We start from the raw sequence: 20,893 nt of genomic DNA, 5'->3' as shown, positions 1-20,893 counted from the left end.
TGCACGCTGTGTTTACTTTATGTTTCCTGAGAACGATGTCGATCGAAAACACTCAATGCTGCTGGAAAGCAGATAAGAAGTCTCATTTCTTGACTTGTGCTGCTGCAAACGCTCAAGATGTGAAGTCACATTTAAAGGATTTAAAGGAGCGAAGAAGCTGAAGGTTTCTTCATCACAAGGTCCAGTTATTTTGTTCTGTCAGGAGATTTCAGCCTCATATCATGGTCTTCATCAGATACCAGTGGCCAGCCTTGAGCAGGCTTCATGACGTCTGCTGATGAAGGTCATAAGTTACGGCTGAAAGATTAGGAGAAACCTTGTGATGAGAATATTTTAACATGAAAATACTAAAATCCTTTCATGTGAGAGGTTTGTGATGAGCTGCCAACCAAACTCTATTTAAAAAAACCCTAAATTTCACATTTTATTCATTAATGTCACATTTCACATTCTTTCAGTCTTTCTACTTCATGGTCTGGTGGGAGATATGTAATTCGGGTGGATATAATTGTTTCCACTACATTTATTTTTTACCTAAAAGAAGTCAACTGTAGTCCAAAACAGATTTGAAGCAGCCTTATAAGTGAAGTACGCGTGCAGCTAAACAATGTAAAGGTCTATTTCTACTTCCTCTATTTAGTTGTTGTCCAATAACTGTGAGGATTTTGGATGCAAAGGCCAGATGTGTTTTCTTCTTCTTTAAGCTCCTTCACTGCAGGCCGTGCAAAGGCATTCTGGGAAATGTAGTGACATAACCAGGGAGCACTGGGGTTGTTTGCTGAGTCAGTTTTCTTCTGGCAACTTGGGAGGCGTTTACATTAAATTATAAATTCATACTATTTTTTTAACTAATTTATTCAACTTTTGTGGTTCCAATATTTAATTTTATTTTAATTTATATCAAATATATTTATATTTGACTGCTCAAGGCCAACAACATGTATCCCTGGCAGCCTGGGTAAGACTATACTATATATATATATATATATATAAATGCTTTAGTTAATATTTACAGACAAATTCAGCTGAATTAATAAAATATGAAGAATTTAAATGACTGTAAAACATTTAGTCACTTTACAACTTAAGATTTTTGCAAACAAAACATAAGAATTCATCCAAAAGAAGATGTTGATGTTTTGTTTCACAGTACAGCTGAAACTATTAGTCTATAAACTATTTTAATAATTATTTTTCCTGTAAAAACATTTCCTGGTTGCAGCTTCTCGGATGTGAAGATTTGAATTGTTTGTGGACTCAGTTTGGGTCACTGTGACCACATTTCTCACTAGAGTATTTACAAACCAAACGCTCGGTGGAGTAAAGTGCTGATTGCCTGCACAGCAGCGATACGCTCCCTGCAGCTGGTTTTATCAGTGCTGCAGGAGCACAGAGGATAGTTTAGGAACATAGTGAAACACTGTGTGTGTGTGTGTGTGTGTGTGTGTGTGTGACGGCTGGAGAACATGTGCACACGTGTGTAAGCGTGCACGTGTGTTTGTTTGTTCGTGGAGCCGTGCCACGCCTTTGATTAAGGTTATGGTTTATGGCAGGACGAGAGTGAGCGGCAGCGAGGGAGGGGGAAGACAGACAGAGAGAGAGAGAGAGGAAACCACAAACTGTGTTTTCTCATCTAAACCTGCAATTACAGCTTTAATAAACCAACTAATCACTCAACACACTGTCTGTCTGTCTGTCTGTGTGTGTGTCTGTCTGTCTGTGTGTGTGTGTGTGTGTGTGTCTCTGCAGACGTATTGACTACAAACTGAAGAGGCAGGACAGCACCAAAACACTGCTAATAAAAAGTGAACAGCTGCTGAGGATCGAAGAGCACGACTTCGCTATGAGGCCTGGCTTTGGAGGTCAGAAACACACACACACACACACACACACACACACACACTATGTATGTGTGTCTTTCTGTACTTGTTGGGACCGTCCTTGACATAATTCATTCCTCCACCCCTTCCCCGACCACGTTCACCACGAATGACGTTTTCTACTCACATTATGAGGAAATGTTGTTTGTTAATGTGTTAAAAGTTGATTGAGGGTTTGAAAATGAGCTCATCAGTGCCGGTGCTCCCTTTAGTAGGAGATGTTGCTGATGTTCCCATTAATGTTTTTGTTTTTTAGTTGGCTGTGTTTGATGAGTGGCGCTAACGTTAGCATGCTGCTCCCAGGCAGTGTCATCTGCTGTGTCATCTTCTGCCTCGGCCCATGTTCTCTTTGAGTTGTCGTATTGGAGTGATTATTGTAGGATAATACGTAACGTTACTTTGACGAGCCACCGACACAGAGAAGTGGTTTGAGTTCACGTTAAGAGTCCTATGAGGGCCTAAGTGGAAATCTCCTGAGAGTTCACAATTGGTGAAATGTTATTGATGGTTTCAGAACTAGTGTAGGCGAACAGAGTTTGTCTGAGTGATTTTATGTCAGAGGAAAATGTTGGTCGCACATTTCCAGTGGCCTCTACAGCTGTAACAGCTTATTACATATAAATAATGAGTATAAAAGCATGTGCACGAGTTCCCGTGTGATAACAACAAGCTTCATTAAGTCCATTTGCAGGCAGGAGAAAGGAGGAACTGGTGAGTGTCACGTAGTGCATCCTGGGTAATGCAGTTTATTTAGGGCCTTTATGAGTCTCCCAGAACACCCAATAAGGAGAGGGCAGTGAAGAGCACAAGAGAAAGTCATGTAGCACCAAAGAGTGAAATATAAAAGGTACTGAACCTAATTCAACACAGACAATTCAATACAGTCCTCACTGCACCGGTTCAGAGATGAAACTGGTCCTCATAAACCACACACACACACACACACACACACACACACACACAAAGGCACACCTCATTTAATCTCTGATCCCTGATGATTTAATCCGCTCACTCACACATCGTCCAACACAGAAAATCACTCCTCGTCCTGCACTGATGATGCACGCGGTATTTTGATGATGATGATGATGATGATGATGATGATGATGATGTGATGATGGGCACTGGGTCACCCAGACAACGGATGTGTCGATCCCAAATCACCAACGCTGACCCAGATTACACCATTGTGAGGCTGCACGAGTGTGTGTGTGTGTGTGTGTGTGTGTGTGTGTGTGCCAGCTTTAATGCATTTGAAATACAGTAGGACTCTATGTGCTCACTCAAATGTGATTGTGTGTCCCTGTGTGTGTTTTTGCAATATAAAGAGTGCCCCTGTGTGTGTGTGTGTGTGTGTGTGTGTGTGTACTGTGTGAGTCGGGGGGATTCGTGTGCATTAATCTGGATTATATTCCATGTCTGGAGCAGATGGAGGGGTGGGAAACAAACTGATTTGTGCCATGAAGACCATCAGTATCAAACGGCAGAAGCATGCAGAGACATATTTCATGCAACCAAATGCTTTCATAATGGGCATCGTGGATTAAAATGATATCAGTGAACTAAAAGCTCTCCAGGAGATAAACGCTGCAGATCTATAAGTGCCTTTGTGTGTTTATTGTACAGAAGGTGGGAAAAAGCCGAGTACATTTGCTCATCGTGTATTAGAGACTTCCACTGCATTTCTGAGGGAAATATTATAATTATTCCACCATTATGTTTATCTGATGTCTGGAGCTGCTGGTTACGGTGAAAACAACTCTTATTGGGTGTAATTATTATAAGTCTTTTCAGGAACAGCCGACATTAGAGGCAGAGTAAAAAAAAAAGACAAAGACGTCATCCTGATCGGCGGGACAGAAAGAAGCCACACTGACTGTTGGTATAAACAGGATTCGAGCTGTGGTCTCCAGTTATTGATCCTGACTGAAGAGGTCAAGAGTTAATTATTTGCACGTCCCAAAAACATAAACATGGTTCTTTTTAAGTTTTTGAACAATGCTGTCGTTTCTCTGGTGGTGACAGTCTCTTCCTTTCGTTCCTCCATTGATCTCAAAACATGAAGAACCCCTAATTGTCTTTTTTTTTTAAATAAAAATCTAATCTAGACTAAATTCTTTGATGCTGTGACGGCATCCACTTTGGACTGGAAATCCTGGAAATACCTGCACTACCAGGGCTGAAGCCTGGAGATGCTCTCACTTTCTCTTTTACTCACAAGTAATCAGGAAAATGTTTACTAGAGTAAAAGCACGAGAGCATAATCAGGAAAATGTAGTTTTAAGTATTAAAAGTTACAGTTTTCTTCATGTTTGGCTTCAGACTCAGCTGTACTTGTATTTTATAAACTTAAATAATTAGTAATTAAAGTTAGAGATGGATTAAAGATATGTACTATATATATGTAGTGGAATACAAAGTGCAGCATTATCCCCCTGAAATGTGGTGGAGTAGAAATACTTTAACATAAAGGGACAGTTCACCCCAAAATCATCATATTTATCCACCCGGATGGTTTTGATGTGAGTTGTAGAGTTTTAAAAGATTTCTGCCTTTTCTCCAAGACAATGAGCTGGACGGCGCTCGGCTTGTGGTGCTTAAAGCGCCAAAGAAGATATGTTTGAAGGTCTCAACAGCGATGTCGCCTTCCAGAAATTATGACCCCGTTACTCAAGATAATCCACAGACCAGGATAAACTTAGTCTAAGACCAGTTTTGATCTTAAATTGTCAGGTCAGACTCTAAATAAGCCCGTGTGCTGCATAAATCTAAGTGTTGCTGTTGCAGCCACCATGTTTTCCCTTCTGTGAAGTATCTTATTTCTCCCATAATGCATTGCGCGGCAGGTTATATTAGTTCATCATTGGAAACTTTTATGCAACAAATAAATTTAAGTTCAAATCAAAAACCGTCTCAGCGTCCACCCACTCATGCCTGAGCTAGCTAACGTTACAGCTCACCTGAGGAGGACGGACCAAAATGTGTAGTTTTGATTTTTGGTGCGGACTGGTCCTTTAAACGCAGTACATGAATGCATGTTTCTGGCCCACACAGCCGCCTTGTCGCCATCGTATCTCCCTTTGTCTCCTCGTCCATATGGTCGGTCGGCCGGCCGGCGTCCTGCATGTGTCTGTGGTCCGGCCTGTCGTTCAGGGTGGGGACAACAGAAGCACCACTGTCTGCCCCGCGGCCCTGCGGCATTTCCACAGACTATAATTTTACACTCTCCCGCCTCAGATAAGCCTATAGCTGCTCCGTCAGTGTGTTTATGTGTGTGAGAGAGACCCAGGAAGCCCAGGAATCAAAACCATTCCCTCCTCAGAGTCCTGAAATACACCATGTGACGTTTCTTGCCATTTCGTGTACGTGTGAAGGACTCGTCGTGTTTCTATATAGAGGTCAACCTTTAGAGGACGTCCATAAACTCAAGTGAATCCTCGTAAACGTCCCGTCAGGTCACCTCGGTCTTTCTACGCTACGGTCAGACACCACGGTGCCAAATGCTCAGAACTGATTTACTAGCGTGGCCTGTTTTCAGCTGCTGCCGTGTTTTGTCTGTTGCTCTTCGTTTTTTGACGCCGACGTGAGTCTCAGGTGACAAACTTCGGATCTGATTTCCAGATTCATTCCTGTCGCAAAGGGGGAAAAAAAATGGTTTGAATACCACCGAGGTTTTACTGGAAGAAAACTGACGGCCTTTTTGCGTCACAATTTCATTAAGTGAATCCGTCCAAAATTATATTAAAATTATATTAAATTAGTGTCAGAAATCTTTTATCCTCCTGCTTGAACGTCTACAGATGACGTCACTTATGTTTCTTAATCACAGCACTACTTTTCTTTCCTGTCTCACGTGTGCTCATTTTCCAGTTTGCAAATGAAAAAAAATCAGGTGATACGTCTATTTGTGGTTTGAAATAATAAAGTTAAAGTGGTTTACTATTTCACTTTCACTCATTAGAGATAGAAAATAGATAGAGATATCCTGAACTTTAGTCTAGAAAGCTCCAGAAGCTCTTTATTTTAAAAGTGACTCCTTCACAATGCTTGTTACAGTTAAGATTACACTAAAAATATTGAAATAATCAAGAGGAAAAGAAGCAAATCTGCACATTTAGAAGCTGCAAACATGTTTTTACATGTTGCATCTACATATAAATATGCATATAAACTGTAGAAGAGTTTAATTTATAACAAAAACTCACATGTTATGCGTGCAAAAAATCTTAATTTGTAAAATAACACAAGTTGTCAGGCGTGCAAAGAAAAGTACAAACTCCTCAAAAAGGGCCTGTAAGTACAGCAGTTGTGTGCGCTGCTTTGGAGAAAGACCAGAGAAAGACCAGATGAATGAGATGTAAATGCCAAACATAACTGCAGGAAGGAAAAAAACCAGTTGTGCTGTTTCCAAAATGGTTAGCGGTGATGTAAAGCGCACGTTATTTACAGGAAGTGTGTGTTAACATGGGAAACCACTGGTGGGGTTCAGTGAAGGTTCAGTCAATAAAGGCCGTGTGTGAGCTTTCATTACATTACAGCGATTCAGCCCAAGCTGCCGGCGTTACGCACGGCTGGTTGAGTCCGTATGGATTGTGTAGGAGTCTGACGTTTGCTCTGAGAATCACCTCTTAATCCCGCTCGCCTCTCCTCCTCCTTTGATTGGCGGAGGGTCGAGTCCAAACACACGGAGAGGCGACGGCGGAGGCCAGACGACCTTAAAGCTGCATTACGCTGCTTATGACTGCATGAATTGATCCATCTGTGGCGTCGTGTTCGGGGATTAAACGACACACAAGCACACAAACATTTTGGGAGGAAAAAACATGACCCTAAAGCTGCACGAGGCATCATTTTCATGTGTTATTAAGGTAAATCTGCAGCGGCCCGCTAACTGAGATATTGTAGATTTAGCCAAATGAAAGTGCAGGGCTGGATTGAGTCTGTGACAGCAAACGTTTTGAGGCCAGAAACAAAGACCCCTGTTTTCCTCTGGGTCTGAAACACTGACGGAGGAGTCAGCTGCATTGTTTTGCTGACGAACACAAACTCAGGCATTCGGTCACATAACTAAGCTCACTGATGACATTGCCTGATAGCGCAGAACAAATGTGACCACCTGAGGCTGTTGGCTGGTTTCCTCTGGTAGTGAAACAGGCTGAGCAGGAGCGACCGTGACCGGCTCTTCCTCCGGTTTGTGGCAGAACTAATGGAAAAAACGCCCGTCTGAATTATTTATTTTTTCCAACGACATGTTTTTTCCCTTTTCTCTCTGTGTGCTTTTCATTGTGCAGATAGATCCAAGGCTCGTGCCCCCCAGAAAAAGCTCATCGGCCTCTTTACATCAACTGATTAGAAACAGATGCCGTACTGCATGAAGCACCGCGGCGGTCGGTCAATGTTGCCTCACCGGATTCGAACCTGTTGGACTTTTGTGGAGTTTGCATTTCTTATTTTTCATTGTTTAATCTTTTTAACCTTGTCAGGCAGCTGGATTTGCGGCGTTACCGTCACGTGCAGGTCTAGATGCTGCAAAAGCTTCAGTTACAGGAGGAAACTTGATGTTTTCGGTGTTATTCATGCGGTTTGTTGATCTGATTGGTCGACAGGTGCTTCATCCAATCACCTGCCAAGTATTTCTTGCATGTGCTTCCCTTTTGCAGTTTCCACGGACGACTTCCCAAGAGGTTATAATCTTCAGTGCACTGAATCTAGATTATTCTTTAAGACATCGTGAGCCTAAAGGCTAAAAGGACTGAGAGTCTAATCTATCAGCACATATGCTACGGTCCCTCAGGTGGATCAGTGGGTGGGAAAAGGTTAGATCAAACATCTCAGGCTCAGCCAATCAATTTTATCTCCAACAGCAAAGAAAAGACACTCAAAACATTTATTTATTAGCCTAAAACTTTTTCCAGTTTCTCCGCCACTGGTGCCGTTGAATGTTAAACGTCCAATATTCTGCTCAAGTTAATATGTGTATTTGGGGCTCGTACTAAAGCTGCTTTATGTAGTTTAATGGTCAGAAAACTTTCATACAGATGTTTTCAGCCTCTGTCTGAACGCTCCGCTGCGTCGCTCTCGCCTTCGACGGCGTGTTCGTGTTACCGGGTAAAAACAGTGGCGGTAAGCGGGTAGGATCGGCCTGCTGGAGGAGGTCACGTGATCTTTTCTCAGAGGAAACAACTGGAGCACATATTTAAACGTTAAAAACATTAAGAAGTGCATTAAAATGTGCAATTTGCATAAAATAGGAGCACCAAATGAACCAAATGAACTTGCAGAGTTGAACCGGACCTCGTTTTCTTTAAAAACCTGCCTCGCGCCTCAAACATACTCTGACTGGGTGCGACACGGGAAAAGGGAGGCAGTAAAGAGAGGAGGGAGGCAGAGCGCGTGACCTTCTGCTTCAGGTTTTTCCCACCGATGGCAGTCGTTGTCGGGGATACACTGAATGTTGGGTCTGCACCGCTGGGGGTTTTTTACGAGTCGCGCCGGGACAAAGCCGAGCTGCCGCGGGAGCTTTATGGTCCTGGCTGTCAGATGAACTTCATTAGATAAAGTGTTTATTGAGCTGCTAACATTCAAGTGGAATTAACACACTTTACAAAAAGCACACAGACACTTTCGAGTGCTTCTTCTGTTTTTTCGCTTGTTGTCAGGAATGTTAACCACGTCCAGACGGAGGTCACAGACGAGCCCAAACTAGTGTGTGTGTGTGTGTGTGTGTTCATGTATACTAAAGCAGCAGACGTGGTGATTTGCAGGTCAAAAGGCAAAATAAAATGACAACAGGAGTGCAGCCACTGATAATTACCACAGCTACCAACATGTAGGTAAAGAAAATAAAAGATTAATTCAGGAGGAGACTTTTCTCCCACATGCATTCACACAGTTATGTCGAGGATAAAATACAGTCAGGCCGCCATTGTTGCATAACCAACCCCGACAGGGTGGCGCTTTCTGCCTTAAGTCACCCTGGAGGGGTTTGTTTGGCAGTAATAACTGCAGCTCGCCGCACGTTATCCTGATTATTAGTGCGGCTTCGTACTAAAGATGTCAGCAAGAATCATAAAATATGACTTATTGATATGATTTTATTGATTTACAGATTATTCTATGGCTTCCGCCCACAGGAGCGGCGCCCACAGGAGCGGCCTGCTTTACAGAAATAACAGACCGTCTTAACCAAGGCGCCTTAATCAATCATCATTGAGTGTAATAATCATATTTAACTGTCCTGTTTGACGAGCTCCATGTACAGTCACTCAGTTCTTCTTCTCAACACAACACCTGACCAACATTCATGGTGCCCAGATGATGAATCCTAATGACTTTGGCGATCCCGACTTTTCCTCTTGCGGCTCCATGAAGTTGACGTTTGTGGTTTTAAATGTCTCACAAACAAAAATCGATCGGCTTTAAATCCCCCAGGATTCATTGCAGGAGCTTTGATCACCCGCTTGCTAATTAGCAAATATTAGCAAAACTAAATTGATCACGGTAACGACAGCTCCTGTTTAGCATTGTGACCATATTACTGTAATGAATGTGGTTATTAGCATGCTGACGTTAGCGTGTAGCTCAAAGCAGTGCTGTGCATCATCTGTCTGTGGCTTTTTCCTGGTTTTATTCTCCTTCTCTCCTCTTTCCTTTGTCCTGTGAAGCCTTTTGTTTTGAAAACTGCTCTATAAATCTAGTTTGCCTGCTTGCTTGTGTAAGAAACTGGTTTAAAGGAGACAGTTTTCAGCCTGCTTCACATTTAAAGTAGTCATTTCAGCAATGATAATGTAACCTAGATGTCTGAAAGCTTTCCCCTTGAATCTAAATTCAGCTCCGTTTCTCCTCATCACCAAAACAGGCAGGCTGAGTGACGGGAAAGCTCAAACATGTCAGATATAGCCGTGCTGGAAGATGACAGTCACGATGGCTCATGCATTCCCCTCATTGTTCCCCTCACTATTCCTGCTCTGTTTGTGTGCACAAATCAGGTTGTTCAGGTTTAGCGGTTAAACAAGCTTAATCTGCTAATGAGGCGGGAGCGGAGCGGGGGGGCGTGTGGAAGACAGATGTTGAGCCGGTGGCGAGGACAAAGGATGTCGTTCCCCCGGGTTTGGCTAAAATAAGGTTTGAGGGCCGATACAGATGATGTGACTGAAGATTTCGAGGTGAAAGAAGCTGCAGAGACACGTGCTGACAAGTTTGTTGTCATGGAAACCTTATTAAAAATTGAATTATTTACATTTAGTTTTGAACAGTTCTGTGAAAATACTCAACTACACGTAAAAAGTCCAGCTTTCAAAACCAAAAGAGAAGTTTGGAAAATATTAAATATCTCAAAGATTCAAAGTGTTTAAGGTTTGCAGTCTAGTGTTGTTCAGGTTGTTGCCTCTTCATGCTGCACGCAGAACGTTTATACAGATTAAGATTAACTATTTACAAGAAAGTGTGTAACATATCATGAAGCTGAAGCTCTCCTCTGAAGGTTTTTCATGTGAAATCACGTCTTTTGGGGTTTTTGGGGCCAAACAGTTTTGTAAGTGGCTTTTTTCCCCGCTGTCTGTTTTATTATTTGGAATCAGTTTTAAATGGCGGTGCCTGCTCCTGTTCTCAGTTCCTGTGGAAACAATAGAAAAGTGGGTTTAGATCTTAGTTCTGTTTGGAAAGTCGGAGAATGTAAAGTTTCTCTGACCATATTTATCGTCCTCTTTCATGCATCTTTTAGTTTTGTGAGTCCGTTAAGTTGCTGCAGCACGGCTCAGGTGGTACGAGAGCAAAGAATCTGCTTTTCTAGATGCTTTTCAGACGTTTAGTGTCATTTGAAGGAAACACTTTGCGTGACGTTTGAGTTCAGATGACCGACTGTAAAGCTAACGATGTTCTTGTCCTGCTGTTTCAGGTGCAGCCATACCTGTAGGCATCGATGTGCAGGTGGAGAGCATCGACAGCATCTCAGAGGTCAACATGGTGAGGAAACTGGTCAACCTTAAAACTTCATCTCCACCTCTGCTGAACAAACCTCTTTCAGAATGATGTGCTCACTGAACTCACTGTTAGAGGTGTAGAAACAGCTCAGGTTTTAGTTATTTAAGTTCATATATGTGTAAAAATATATGATTCTGTGATTGACCAAACCAAATAAAGTCTGGGGTCATTTCTTATGTTTTATTTTATATCTTTAAAGCACGTTTTGATATTAGAAATAAGGTTGTGCATTCAGCAAGAGACCGTACGATAAAATAATCCAAATATATGTCAAATTCTTTCTTTTTTGCTTGCATGAACCTGATTTTCACAGATTTTAAGAAAAGCTATAACTTCTAATAAACAATTTGTCCATTTATCTCTAAATATTCTGATCTTTTAGAAAGACTGTTACTGAAAGCTGAAAGCTGAGAAACTCGCCGTTATCTTGAGGTCACAGATTATTTCTTTATCTCGAGACAAGAAGATCATTAACCTGCGATTACGAGGAAACAAAAGGTTGTTTACTCATATTGCATAAAGTGTTTATCACAGGTTGACTTGATCCATCCCCACGCACCATTAGGAAAATATAAGTCTGTTTTTACTACAAAAATAAGATAATAAAAGATAGTAAACTGCTCCTAAAGCGCTGTAAAGTCAAACATGTAGAAGAATAAAGACAAGAGAAGTACTGGAAAGACAGACAAAGACAATCAAAACAGTACTGTTGCATAAATAGATTCATAAATCTGAATAAATAGATATATTTTCTATCATAAATACAAGAGTCAACTCCATCTGTCTGGTTTTGCGGCCTGCAGGACTTCACCATGACTCTGTACCTGCGTCACTACTGGAAGGACGAGCGGCTGGCGTTTCCGTCCCGAAGCAACAAGAGCAGGACGTTTGACTCCAGGCTGGTGAAGAAGATCTGGGTCCCTGACGTCTTCTTCGTCCACTCCAAGCGCTCCTTCATCCACGACACCACCATGGAGAACATCATGCTGCGGGTTTACCCCGACGGGAACATCCTGTACAGCGTCAGGTACGACTCGGGGTGGACTGTCACTGGGTTTGGGCTTAATAAGTGAGCAGAAGGGGATTTTCTAACGCGTGGATAGATAAAATACTAATGCTAACCTTTAGCAGGTTTGGTGTGCTAGCATGCTAACATTTGCTAACTAGCGCTAAAGTGTTTTGCAGGTATTTGGTTGAGTTGGACACTTTAACATTGACTGTCAGGGAATTATTGATCATCAACATGCTGAAATATTTCACTGGAGAGGAGAAAGATTCGACCCACTGGGGGAGGAGCTAGAGGAAAAGTCTGGTTCATCCTCTGGGAGCATGAATTCTCCACTAAATTTCAAGTTTCATCCAAGAGTTGCTGTGATATTTTAGCCCAGCAGGTTGAGGTGGAGTTAATTCTTATATTAATTAAGACTAGATAAGATAACCTCGAGGTTTCCTTGGCAACAGCAGGACAGGTGTGTCCAGGCCAGGTGAGCAACTGATTGTGTGTTTCAGGGTCACTGTGACGGCTCTCTGCTCGATGGACTTCAGCAGCTTCCCTCTGGACACACAGAACTGCTCGCTGGAGCTGGAGAGCTGTGAGACACACACACACACACACACACACACACACACACACACACACACACACACACACACACACACTGTACGTACGAGAAGAAAGTGGAGAAAAATACAATTAAATTCAGATTAAATACAGATTTGTCTTCATCTTTCCTCTCCTATTAATCATCTCAAGACCTCTCAGATTTATGTGGTGGCCCCTCTGAGGGCCCTGCCCCGTAGGTTGGGAACCACTGGACTAATCTACACACAGTAATACACTGTACATGAAGTAGTAAAATGCTGCTTTAACACTGATGCATCACCATTAACCATCCAATAGTGTATTTTAATCAGCTAAAGGATCGGAGTGCTCCCTCCACCTCTGGAAATGATAAATGCAGCAAGCGTTAAATAAGAAAAAGGCAGGATTTACTCAGACGACTGCCAACAAACGCAACCAGCCTGTTTTCACATCTCATCTTTCCCCTGTTTTCCATGACACTGAACACCTCTTTCTTTCTTTCTCGCTACAGATGCATATAATGAGAACGACCTGATGCTCTACTGGAAGAATGGGAACGACTCTCTGAGGACAGATGAGATCGTCTTGTCTCAGTTCTTCATTGAGCATTTCCACGCCTCCAATGGCCTGGCTTTCTACAGCAGCACCGGTGTGTGTGTGTGTGTGTGTGGTTTAATAACCTGGATTCACAGTGAAAGAGCTGAAGTTTCTGTTTTCAAAAGTTATTCTAAGTGTGTGACAGCATTATGGAAAGGATCCCTACAGAGAGAGACCTGGAAGATCCTTTTGGTTTAATCACAAACAGCTGTTATATGGCTCTCTGCACACACACCAGACTACATTGACAAAAACAGTGATTTTACCTCGCAGAACACAGGAGCTGCTGGTCTATCTCAGTTTGTTAGTTTGTGTTATTGAGTGACTTTGGTGTTTTGAAAGGTTATTTTGAGTCTTGTTTAACACACAATAATGCAAACAAACTAACTGACTGAGGTAGCAGTAGATCAACAGCTCCACTGTTCTCCAAGGTAAAATCAGTGTTTTTGTGAATGTAGTCTGGTGTGTGTGCAGAGAGCGATATAACGGCTGTTTGTGGTTAAACCAAAAGGATCTTCCAGGTCTCTCTCTGTAGGGATCCTTTCCAGAATGCTGTCACACACTCAGAATAAGTGTAAACCGCTCATTACTGGACCAATTCCAAAACCAACCCTGTCTCCTTCTGTCAGGTTGGTACAATCGTCTGTTCATCAACTTCATCCTGCGGAGGCACATCTTCTTCTTCATGCTGCAGACGTACTTCCCCACCATGCTGATGGTCGTTCTGTCCTGGGTCTCCTTCTGGATCGACAGGAGGGCCGTTCCTGCTCGCGTCTCTCTGGGTAAAACTGAAAAATCTGACTTTTGCATATGAAAAAAAAAATTTTGTGTTCTTTGGAGTCACTCAGGTGGACTTTTAGATTTCTTTTTCAAGGAAGAGCAAAAGAAATAGGTGGAAAAATATATGAATATATAAATAAAGGGTAAAAAATAATGGCATTATATGAAGAAAATTTTATTTTATTTTTTAATATATTTTAAAAAATGAATAAATAAATATACTCAGAAATAAGTGAACAAATAATATGAAAATATACAAAAATGCCTATAAAAATTAATAAAAAAATTGATCTTTACATTTCTATATTTATTAGATTGCTGATTTATTCCTCTTTTTCATTTTTATCTTAAATCTATTGCTCTTATTATTTTACAGATTTATTCTTTTCTATGGCACTTTTATGACTCGTCTGCACAAAACCGCCCAAAGTGATGTAAAAACGTGGGAGTTAATGTTACTGTCTTTGTCCTCCTGCAGGTATCACCACGGTGCTGACCATGTCCACCATCATCACCGGGGTGTCCTCCTCCATGCCTCAGGTAGCGGCTCTCATACGGGCTCTGGGTCAGTCTGAGCCCCTTTCTGGTCCCTTTCATTCGTTTCAGAGCCCGTAAGAACGTCTGAGGAACGAGCTGAGGAAACAGGACGGATTACTCCTTTAAACCGCTCAATAAATACTTTTAAGTTTGTTTACTTAATTTAATGCTTAATAATGTTATTTTATTTACTGCATCATTACAGAGAACGTTAGGACCTGATTATATAAGATCATCGTTCATAATTAGAATGAATGTTCTGCACAGTTATTATTAATTAAACTACGATTTAACTGTTAAACTATTTAATTTCTGTTTTCTGAGGGGTCAAACACACAGAAGCTCTTTTTCAGGCCTTTTTTTTAGACTTTTTAAAATAATATTCAACTACGTTTTTATTAAAGAAACATAAAATGAGTAAAGCTAAAGTGGAAAATGTTTAGAAACAGCAGTGAGACCTTTTATTTTGGGACATAACATTTACAGAAAGTATCATTAAAGCAATAATTAAATATTTAAAAAAGCCAGAGTTCAGACTGTTGTCACTCTTATTTTAGTTATTACCATTATTATTATTGTTATTATTATTATTATTATCATTATTAATAATAATTAAAGGTGGTGGTCTGAGGTGCGTTTGAGGACCTCAGTATTTCTGATAATCCTGGCTACAACTCTGGTTTGTGTTGTAATTAAAATACTTAAATTTGTAGATTTTATGAGGAGTTTAGAATTAAATATTCTATATTTCTATATTTTTAGACTCACTTTGGCCCATTTGACCACTTTTAAGTGAACAAAATGATGATTAAAGAGTTTGGGTGGAGACTCAGAGCTCCTTTACATTCACACAGGAGGAGATCATTCTGTCCTTTAATGGATCTGAATGTGATTATTGATGATGACGGCAGGCCGACCCCGTCACCTGTGTCTGTGTGTCGTCCAGGTGTCGTACGTGAAGGCGGTGGACATCTACCTGTGGACCAGCTTCCTGTTCGTCTTCCTGTCTGTGATCGAGTACGCGGCCGTCAACTACTGCACCACCCTGGAGGAGATGAGGAAGATGAAGAGGGGGAAGGTGAGAGCACGGGCTACACGGGGGAGATAACTGCAGGACGAGGGGATGAGAGAAGTCAGATTTTAACTGAATGACGCACTCCAGTGGCCACACAGAGGCATCACACCAGAGAGGGAAACACTTTGAATCCTCCAGATCTACTTTACTGGAGTTTTTTTACTCCACCACATCTGACCGACGGCTTTAGTTACTCTTCAGGTTATATAATTATCAGAGGAAACTATTAATCTCCAAATGAGGAGACTTTTCAGATTAAAAGTCGACATTTTGGAGGCTTTTTCTCTCCACTTTATCCACTTTTCTTGTCGTTGTCTCCTGGTTCTGTGGTTCTTGAGTCCTTAATTTTGAATTATTGAATAATCTTTTATGAAAAATGTCTACAGACACTGTTTGTTATGAATTGGCGCCATTTAACTAAAGAACTAAAGACTCAGATTCAGATCCAGACACTGTATTTATCTCCAAGGGGCAGCTGATTTATAGCTCTCTGAGCACAAACATCCATAGATAATGATTAATAATTAAGTGAAGAAAAGCCCATTAAGGACAAGAGACAATAAGAACCCTAGAAATACCCCAAAGTGTGAAGATAAGAGCAACAATAAAAACAAATAGATAATAAAAAAACAACATATCTTAAAATAAGTCGTTTAAAATTAAAATAATCCGTCCATGACTAAACTATTCAGACTGTAAACCAGCAGACAAACACAAACTTAAACATCTGCAGCAGCAAAATCAAACATTCACATGGAAGCAGCAGTGACACAAAAACCACATATGAAAACAGGAAACATTTTACTGCATCGTGAGTGCAGTTTTCCCAGATGTGGGGCTTTTAATTTGAAAGGGAGGAACCATATTTTCATCACCATTGATTAATTTCAGAAAATAACAACCAGCTCTCCACTGCTGACGCCTGTGTGTGTATTTATGATGGTTTTAACCATCTGTGAGTGACTTATCGTGGAGGATTTTCTCAGTTCTGTATAAAACCACATATATGATCCTCCTGACTGCTTCCTGTTTCAGATCCCTTCCACCTTCAACGCCAGCCAGGCGATGGCCTTCGATGGCTGTTTCCACGACAACGACATCGAGCTGACCCCGTTCCCCCGCATGCCGCCCGCCCTGACCTCCGACCCCCTCGCCACGCCGACCCAGGCCCCGGACATCCGGCCCACGGAGGGGACCCGCCTGCGCCGGCAGCGGTCCGTGCGTGAGAACGTGGACCTGCTGGTCAGCAACAGCTACATGATCGACTCGTACTCGCGGCTCGCCTTCCCCCTGTCCTACCTGCTCTTCAACACCATCTACTGGAGCCTCTACTCCTGATCCCGGTGCACCTGAACCCCCGGAGGCCAGGTGTGGAGCCAGAGAGCATGCTGGGAGATCCCTCCTGTCCACGGGAGCTTCAGTGAAGTAACTCTGGAGCACAGGAGCCTCTTCAGCTCCTCACAAGACACTCAAAAGAACTCGTCTTCCTCAGAGGGGGAACTCTTACTTCTGCAAAACTTCACCCTGACATTCGTCTCATGGGACTCGGAGAGCGACGGAAGTCTTGTGATCTCTTATAAACGCTCTTATGTTGGTACCTTTCATCTGTTTCCATAGCTACAGGGAAAAACTAAGATAGAGATTTATGTGTAAATGTCCTTTTTCTTTTATTTTGGAATCCTTTTGGTTGATTGTGTGAGTGGAGCCTTCCTCTCTCACCAGGATCTTTTCTTTTCTTTTCATTTCTCATTAAATTTTTATCTTGTTCACAAGGACGTAGAAGTGAATTCATGTGCACTGAGCCGTCACACGTGTGATTTATTAGCCTGCAGATGTTACAGTCGAACACTGACACATAATGGATCCTTTTTTTTTAAGACTTTTTATATTTATATTCAACTAAATTTGTTTAAGAAAACAAGAAATGAATAAAGTTTTAAGTTTCCCTTCAGATTTTTGCTCCTGGCAGAGTGGAGAAGACCTTGAAACAGCAGTGAGACCCTTATGTTGGGATATAAAATCAATTAATTAATCTAAAAAGATTAAATATTTATATTAAAAAAAAAGAACAAAATCTATTTGGAGACTTCTAACCTCGGCATTTTTTAAATCCTGTCTGGCCTGATTCAAATATTTGAATAATCATATCCTTTAGGGAGTTTATGATTAAAAACAAACACTTTGCTGATGCACGGTGGGCATTTTTTGAAATGACACCAGTAGTTTTTGTTTGTATTTGAATATTTATACGCCCCAAAATTATAATTTAACAAAGAATTCTGAATTTCTTCGAGCCTGAAACAGCATCTAAGCCTTCGTGTTAGGAAATAGAGGGGAAAAAATGAGATTTTAAGAGTTTAGGGAGTTTACAATTAAACATTTAACACATTTATATTAATTGTTAAACAGAATCCAGTATTTCTGGTTAAATTATGTTTACATTCGACCACTTTTAGGCCAACAAAGTAAAGTTATTCCTCCAAAATGTTACTCCTGGCAGAGCGGACATGACATTACATGTAAAAGTGTAACTGATTGATCAGTTACATGAATAAAATAAGAAAAATTCAAGTAATTAATTAAAAAAATATATTTGACAGGTGGTGGTCTGAGATGCATTTGAGGACCTCAGTATTTCTGAAAATCCTGGCTACAACTCTGGTATGTTGTAATTAAAATACTTTAATTTGTAGATTTCATGAGGGGTTTAGAATTGAAAACACAAATGCTCGGCCTTTAAGTAGCTTATTCTATATTTTTAGACTCATTTAGGCCCATTTGACCACTTTTAAGTGAACAAAATGATAATTGAAGTTGTCAGCAAGCCCGAGGATTCATAAACTGTTGGACTGGAGACTCAGAAATCTTTATATTGGTAAATTAAATGTACAGAAAGTATAAGCGAACAGATAACTGGATAAATAAATGGTGGGAAATCTTAATAATTAAAAAAAAAGTGGTTTAATTTGTATTTTCCTGTAAAAATTTACCTGTGGGTGGTGGGAGGTGCGTTTGGGAGCTCACGGCCAGATCAGTATTTCTAACCTCCTGTAGAATAAAATCAAACTGTTATTTTTCATATTTTAGTAAAACGTACAGTTTCTATAGCAACTGCAGAGTTTGTTTATAATCATAAAATAACAACTTTAACGGCCAGTTGTCAGGACGCAGACGGAGGAGAAAGTTGCGCACCAAAAAAAAGCCAGAAATCAAACCGGACTTCAACGCAGCAGCAGGAGCAGGAGGAGGAGGAGGAGGAGGAGGAAGAGGAAGACAAGGAGGACAGGTGACAAGTGACAGGTGATCTCCTGGAGTCACTGTCCGTGAAAACGAGACGGACTGAGGCCGCTTTTTAACTCACAAACCGCAGATGTGTTAGCACAACATTAACTTCAGTTAGCTAGCGTTAGCTGTGACCGTTAGCCGCTTCTAACGTTATTGTTATGGTTCGATTCATGGACGTTAGCTAACGGCGGCTAACGGTAGCTAGCTAAAAGTAGATTCTCGGTTAGCTGCTGATTTTCGCCTCAAATGCGGTTTATATTCCGGGAGACAAGCAGCTAACAGCTCGGTTAACTTAATTTATATCTGCAGAAGTGTTTTTGAGTTTTTTTTCCTCACCAATTAAAGCTAACAGGTAAGATAAATCCAGGTTGTCAGCCGAGAAGACTGAACGGTAGGTTGACACAAACCAGACTTAATGTTAATTTTACATGTTTTTAGCTTCGTGGGTATTTAGCTAGCTTAAACCAAAGTTTCACACCAAAACTCTACCACAGATGTGTCTTTTCTGGCGTTTTAGTGAACGTATCTAAGTTATAGTTTGTAAAGTTTGTTGGCCAGATATTTGGGAAAATTAGCCGTTAACGTTAAAATCAGTTTGTGTTAAAGCATCAGCCTGCTAGCATTAGCTCAGCGTGATACTGAGACAGCTTCTGCAAAGCAAACCAATGATTAAAGGTTAATTTAAACTAAACATAAAAAGTGTATTTATGGATAAATTGTGGCTTTTGTCACTCTGGGTTTTGCAGTGTTTGTTGAGCTTCCTTGTTGTAATTTAAATGCACTGAACTGGCTTTTAACCAGTTAATCAATAACAGTTGGTGCCAGTTAATATGGGACTGACCAGAAATCAATTTATGTCTTTTTAAACACATTTTAGTCACCTAACTTTGTTAAAAGTGCTGTGAAGCAATGAACAGCGTCTCCTCAAGGTTAATGTTGGTGTTTAAAAGGCGAAGCAAATGTATTTATACAGCAGCTTTTAAGACACAAGGCAGTTCAGAGAGCTTTACAGGGACTTAAAACACAAAAACAAGGCACAGAAACATTAAATTCTATGTAAGAGATAATAAACGCACAAGAAAATTAATAGTTAAAGATTAAGAGAAGACAATAAAAGCATGCGTATAATATCGGTAGCTTTATAAGTGGAAAGCCACAGTAAACAGTGATGTTTTAAAGACATCTAAAGGTCACAAATGATGAAATGTTAACCTAAAGATAATTTAATAATACAATACTTGAACTAACTGTCACTGTCTGCTTGGATCAGGTTTGTTCTGTGGTTTTAATCTCCTCGTTGTAAAAGAAATATAGTTTTTTTTTTTTTTCTTTACCATATTTCACTTGGGTTGGGTAAGAAATGAATGAGTGTAAAACATTTTATAGTATCTCAGAAAGGTTCATATCAGCCTCCGTCAGGTAGGAAATGAAAAAGGTTTTATCGTTCAATACATGGAAGTGGCCTTGGTCACACTGTCTTCTGTTTTTGTACAGGTGAGTTATACGCTGTTTTGTGATGTTTACCTCCGAATGTGCTGCTTGACGTCCATTAAATGACGCCCATTAAAATTTCTAAAGGGAAGTCAGTAGTTACATTTGTTGAGATGATTTCTGGCGTGTTATCCCTTTATTTAGCCTCTTCCTGCAGCCATCTTTGTCAGGTAAAAGCTCCACGAATGAGAGAAACTGTTTCCATCACTGTGGCTGCAGCTAACTGTCATTTTCATGATCAGTTAACCCGGAGATGATCATTGATCCGCAAATAAAATCTCAGAAGATGAAAGACACCTTAAAATAGTTTTTAGAAGCATTTTTGCTGAGTAACCTGTTTTATCATATCATCTGTTGGTTGACTAATCAATAAATTATGCACATTCTGGTGCTCTGTTTTGATTTGATTCAAACAGTTGGTCAGGTAATGTGTTTTTCAATCAAAAGAAAAATATATTGACATGTTGTTTTGATAAATGCTCAGTTCTTTAAATCACCCAACAAGCTGAAATACCAACAATCGGTTGGTTAAATGCATTAGTTCTTCTGTTAATATTTGATTGTCAGGCCAAGGAAAACCCTTGAATCCCTCTGTCTTTTGTTTTGACATTTATATGGTACATTATTAACTGATCGATTAAAGAAAAGGTTTAATGGGTAATGAAAGACGTCATCAGTGACAGC

General features: G+C 40.7%; 1 protein-coding gene across 1 annotated transcript; it reads left to right on the top strand.

The window, feature by feature from the left end:
* The first annotated feature begins 1,795 nt into the window (after positions 1-1,795).
* On the top strand, positions 1,796-16,985 carry LOC139220951 (gamma-aminobutyric acid receptor subunit rho-3-like). The gene is made up of 9 exons (XM_070852844.1): positions 1,796-1,862; positions 10,777-10,844; positions 11,666-11,889; positions 12,372-12,454; positions 12,956-13,093; positions 13,671-13,823; positions 14,300-14,361; positions 15,305-15,436; positions 16,469-16,985. Exons 1-9 carry the CDS (start codon positions 1,844-1,846, stop codon positions 16,769-16,771), a joined length of 1,182 nt encoding a protein of 393 aa, XP_070708945.1. The 5' UTR covers positions 1,796-1,843; the 3' UTR covers positions 16,772-16,985.
* The last annotated feature ends 3,908 nt before the right edge of the window (positions 16,986-20,893 follow it).

This window comes from Pempheris klunzingeri, chromosome 21, assembly GCF_042242105.1.
Source record: "Pempheris klunzingeri isolate RE-2024b chromosome 21, fPemKlu1.hap1, whole genome shotgun sequence".
Taxonomy (NCBI): domain Eukaryota; kingdom Metazoa; phylum Chordata; class Actinopteri; order Acropomatiformes; family Pempheridae; genus Pempheris; species Pempheris klunzingeri.
The sequence above is the reverse complement of the archived record's forward strand: the minus strand, read 5'-3'. Positions and strand labels throughout refer to the sequence as shown.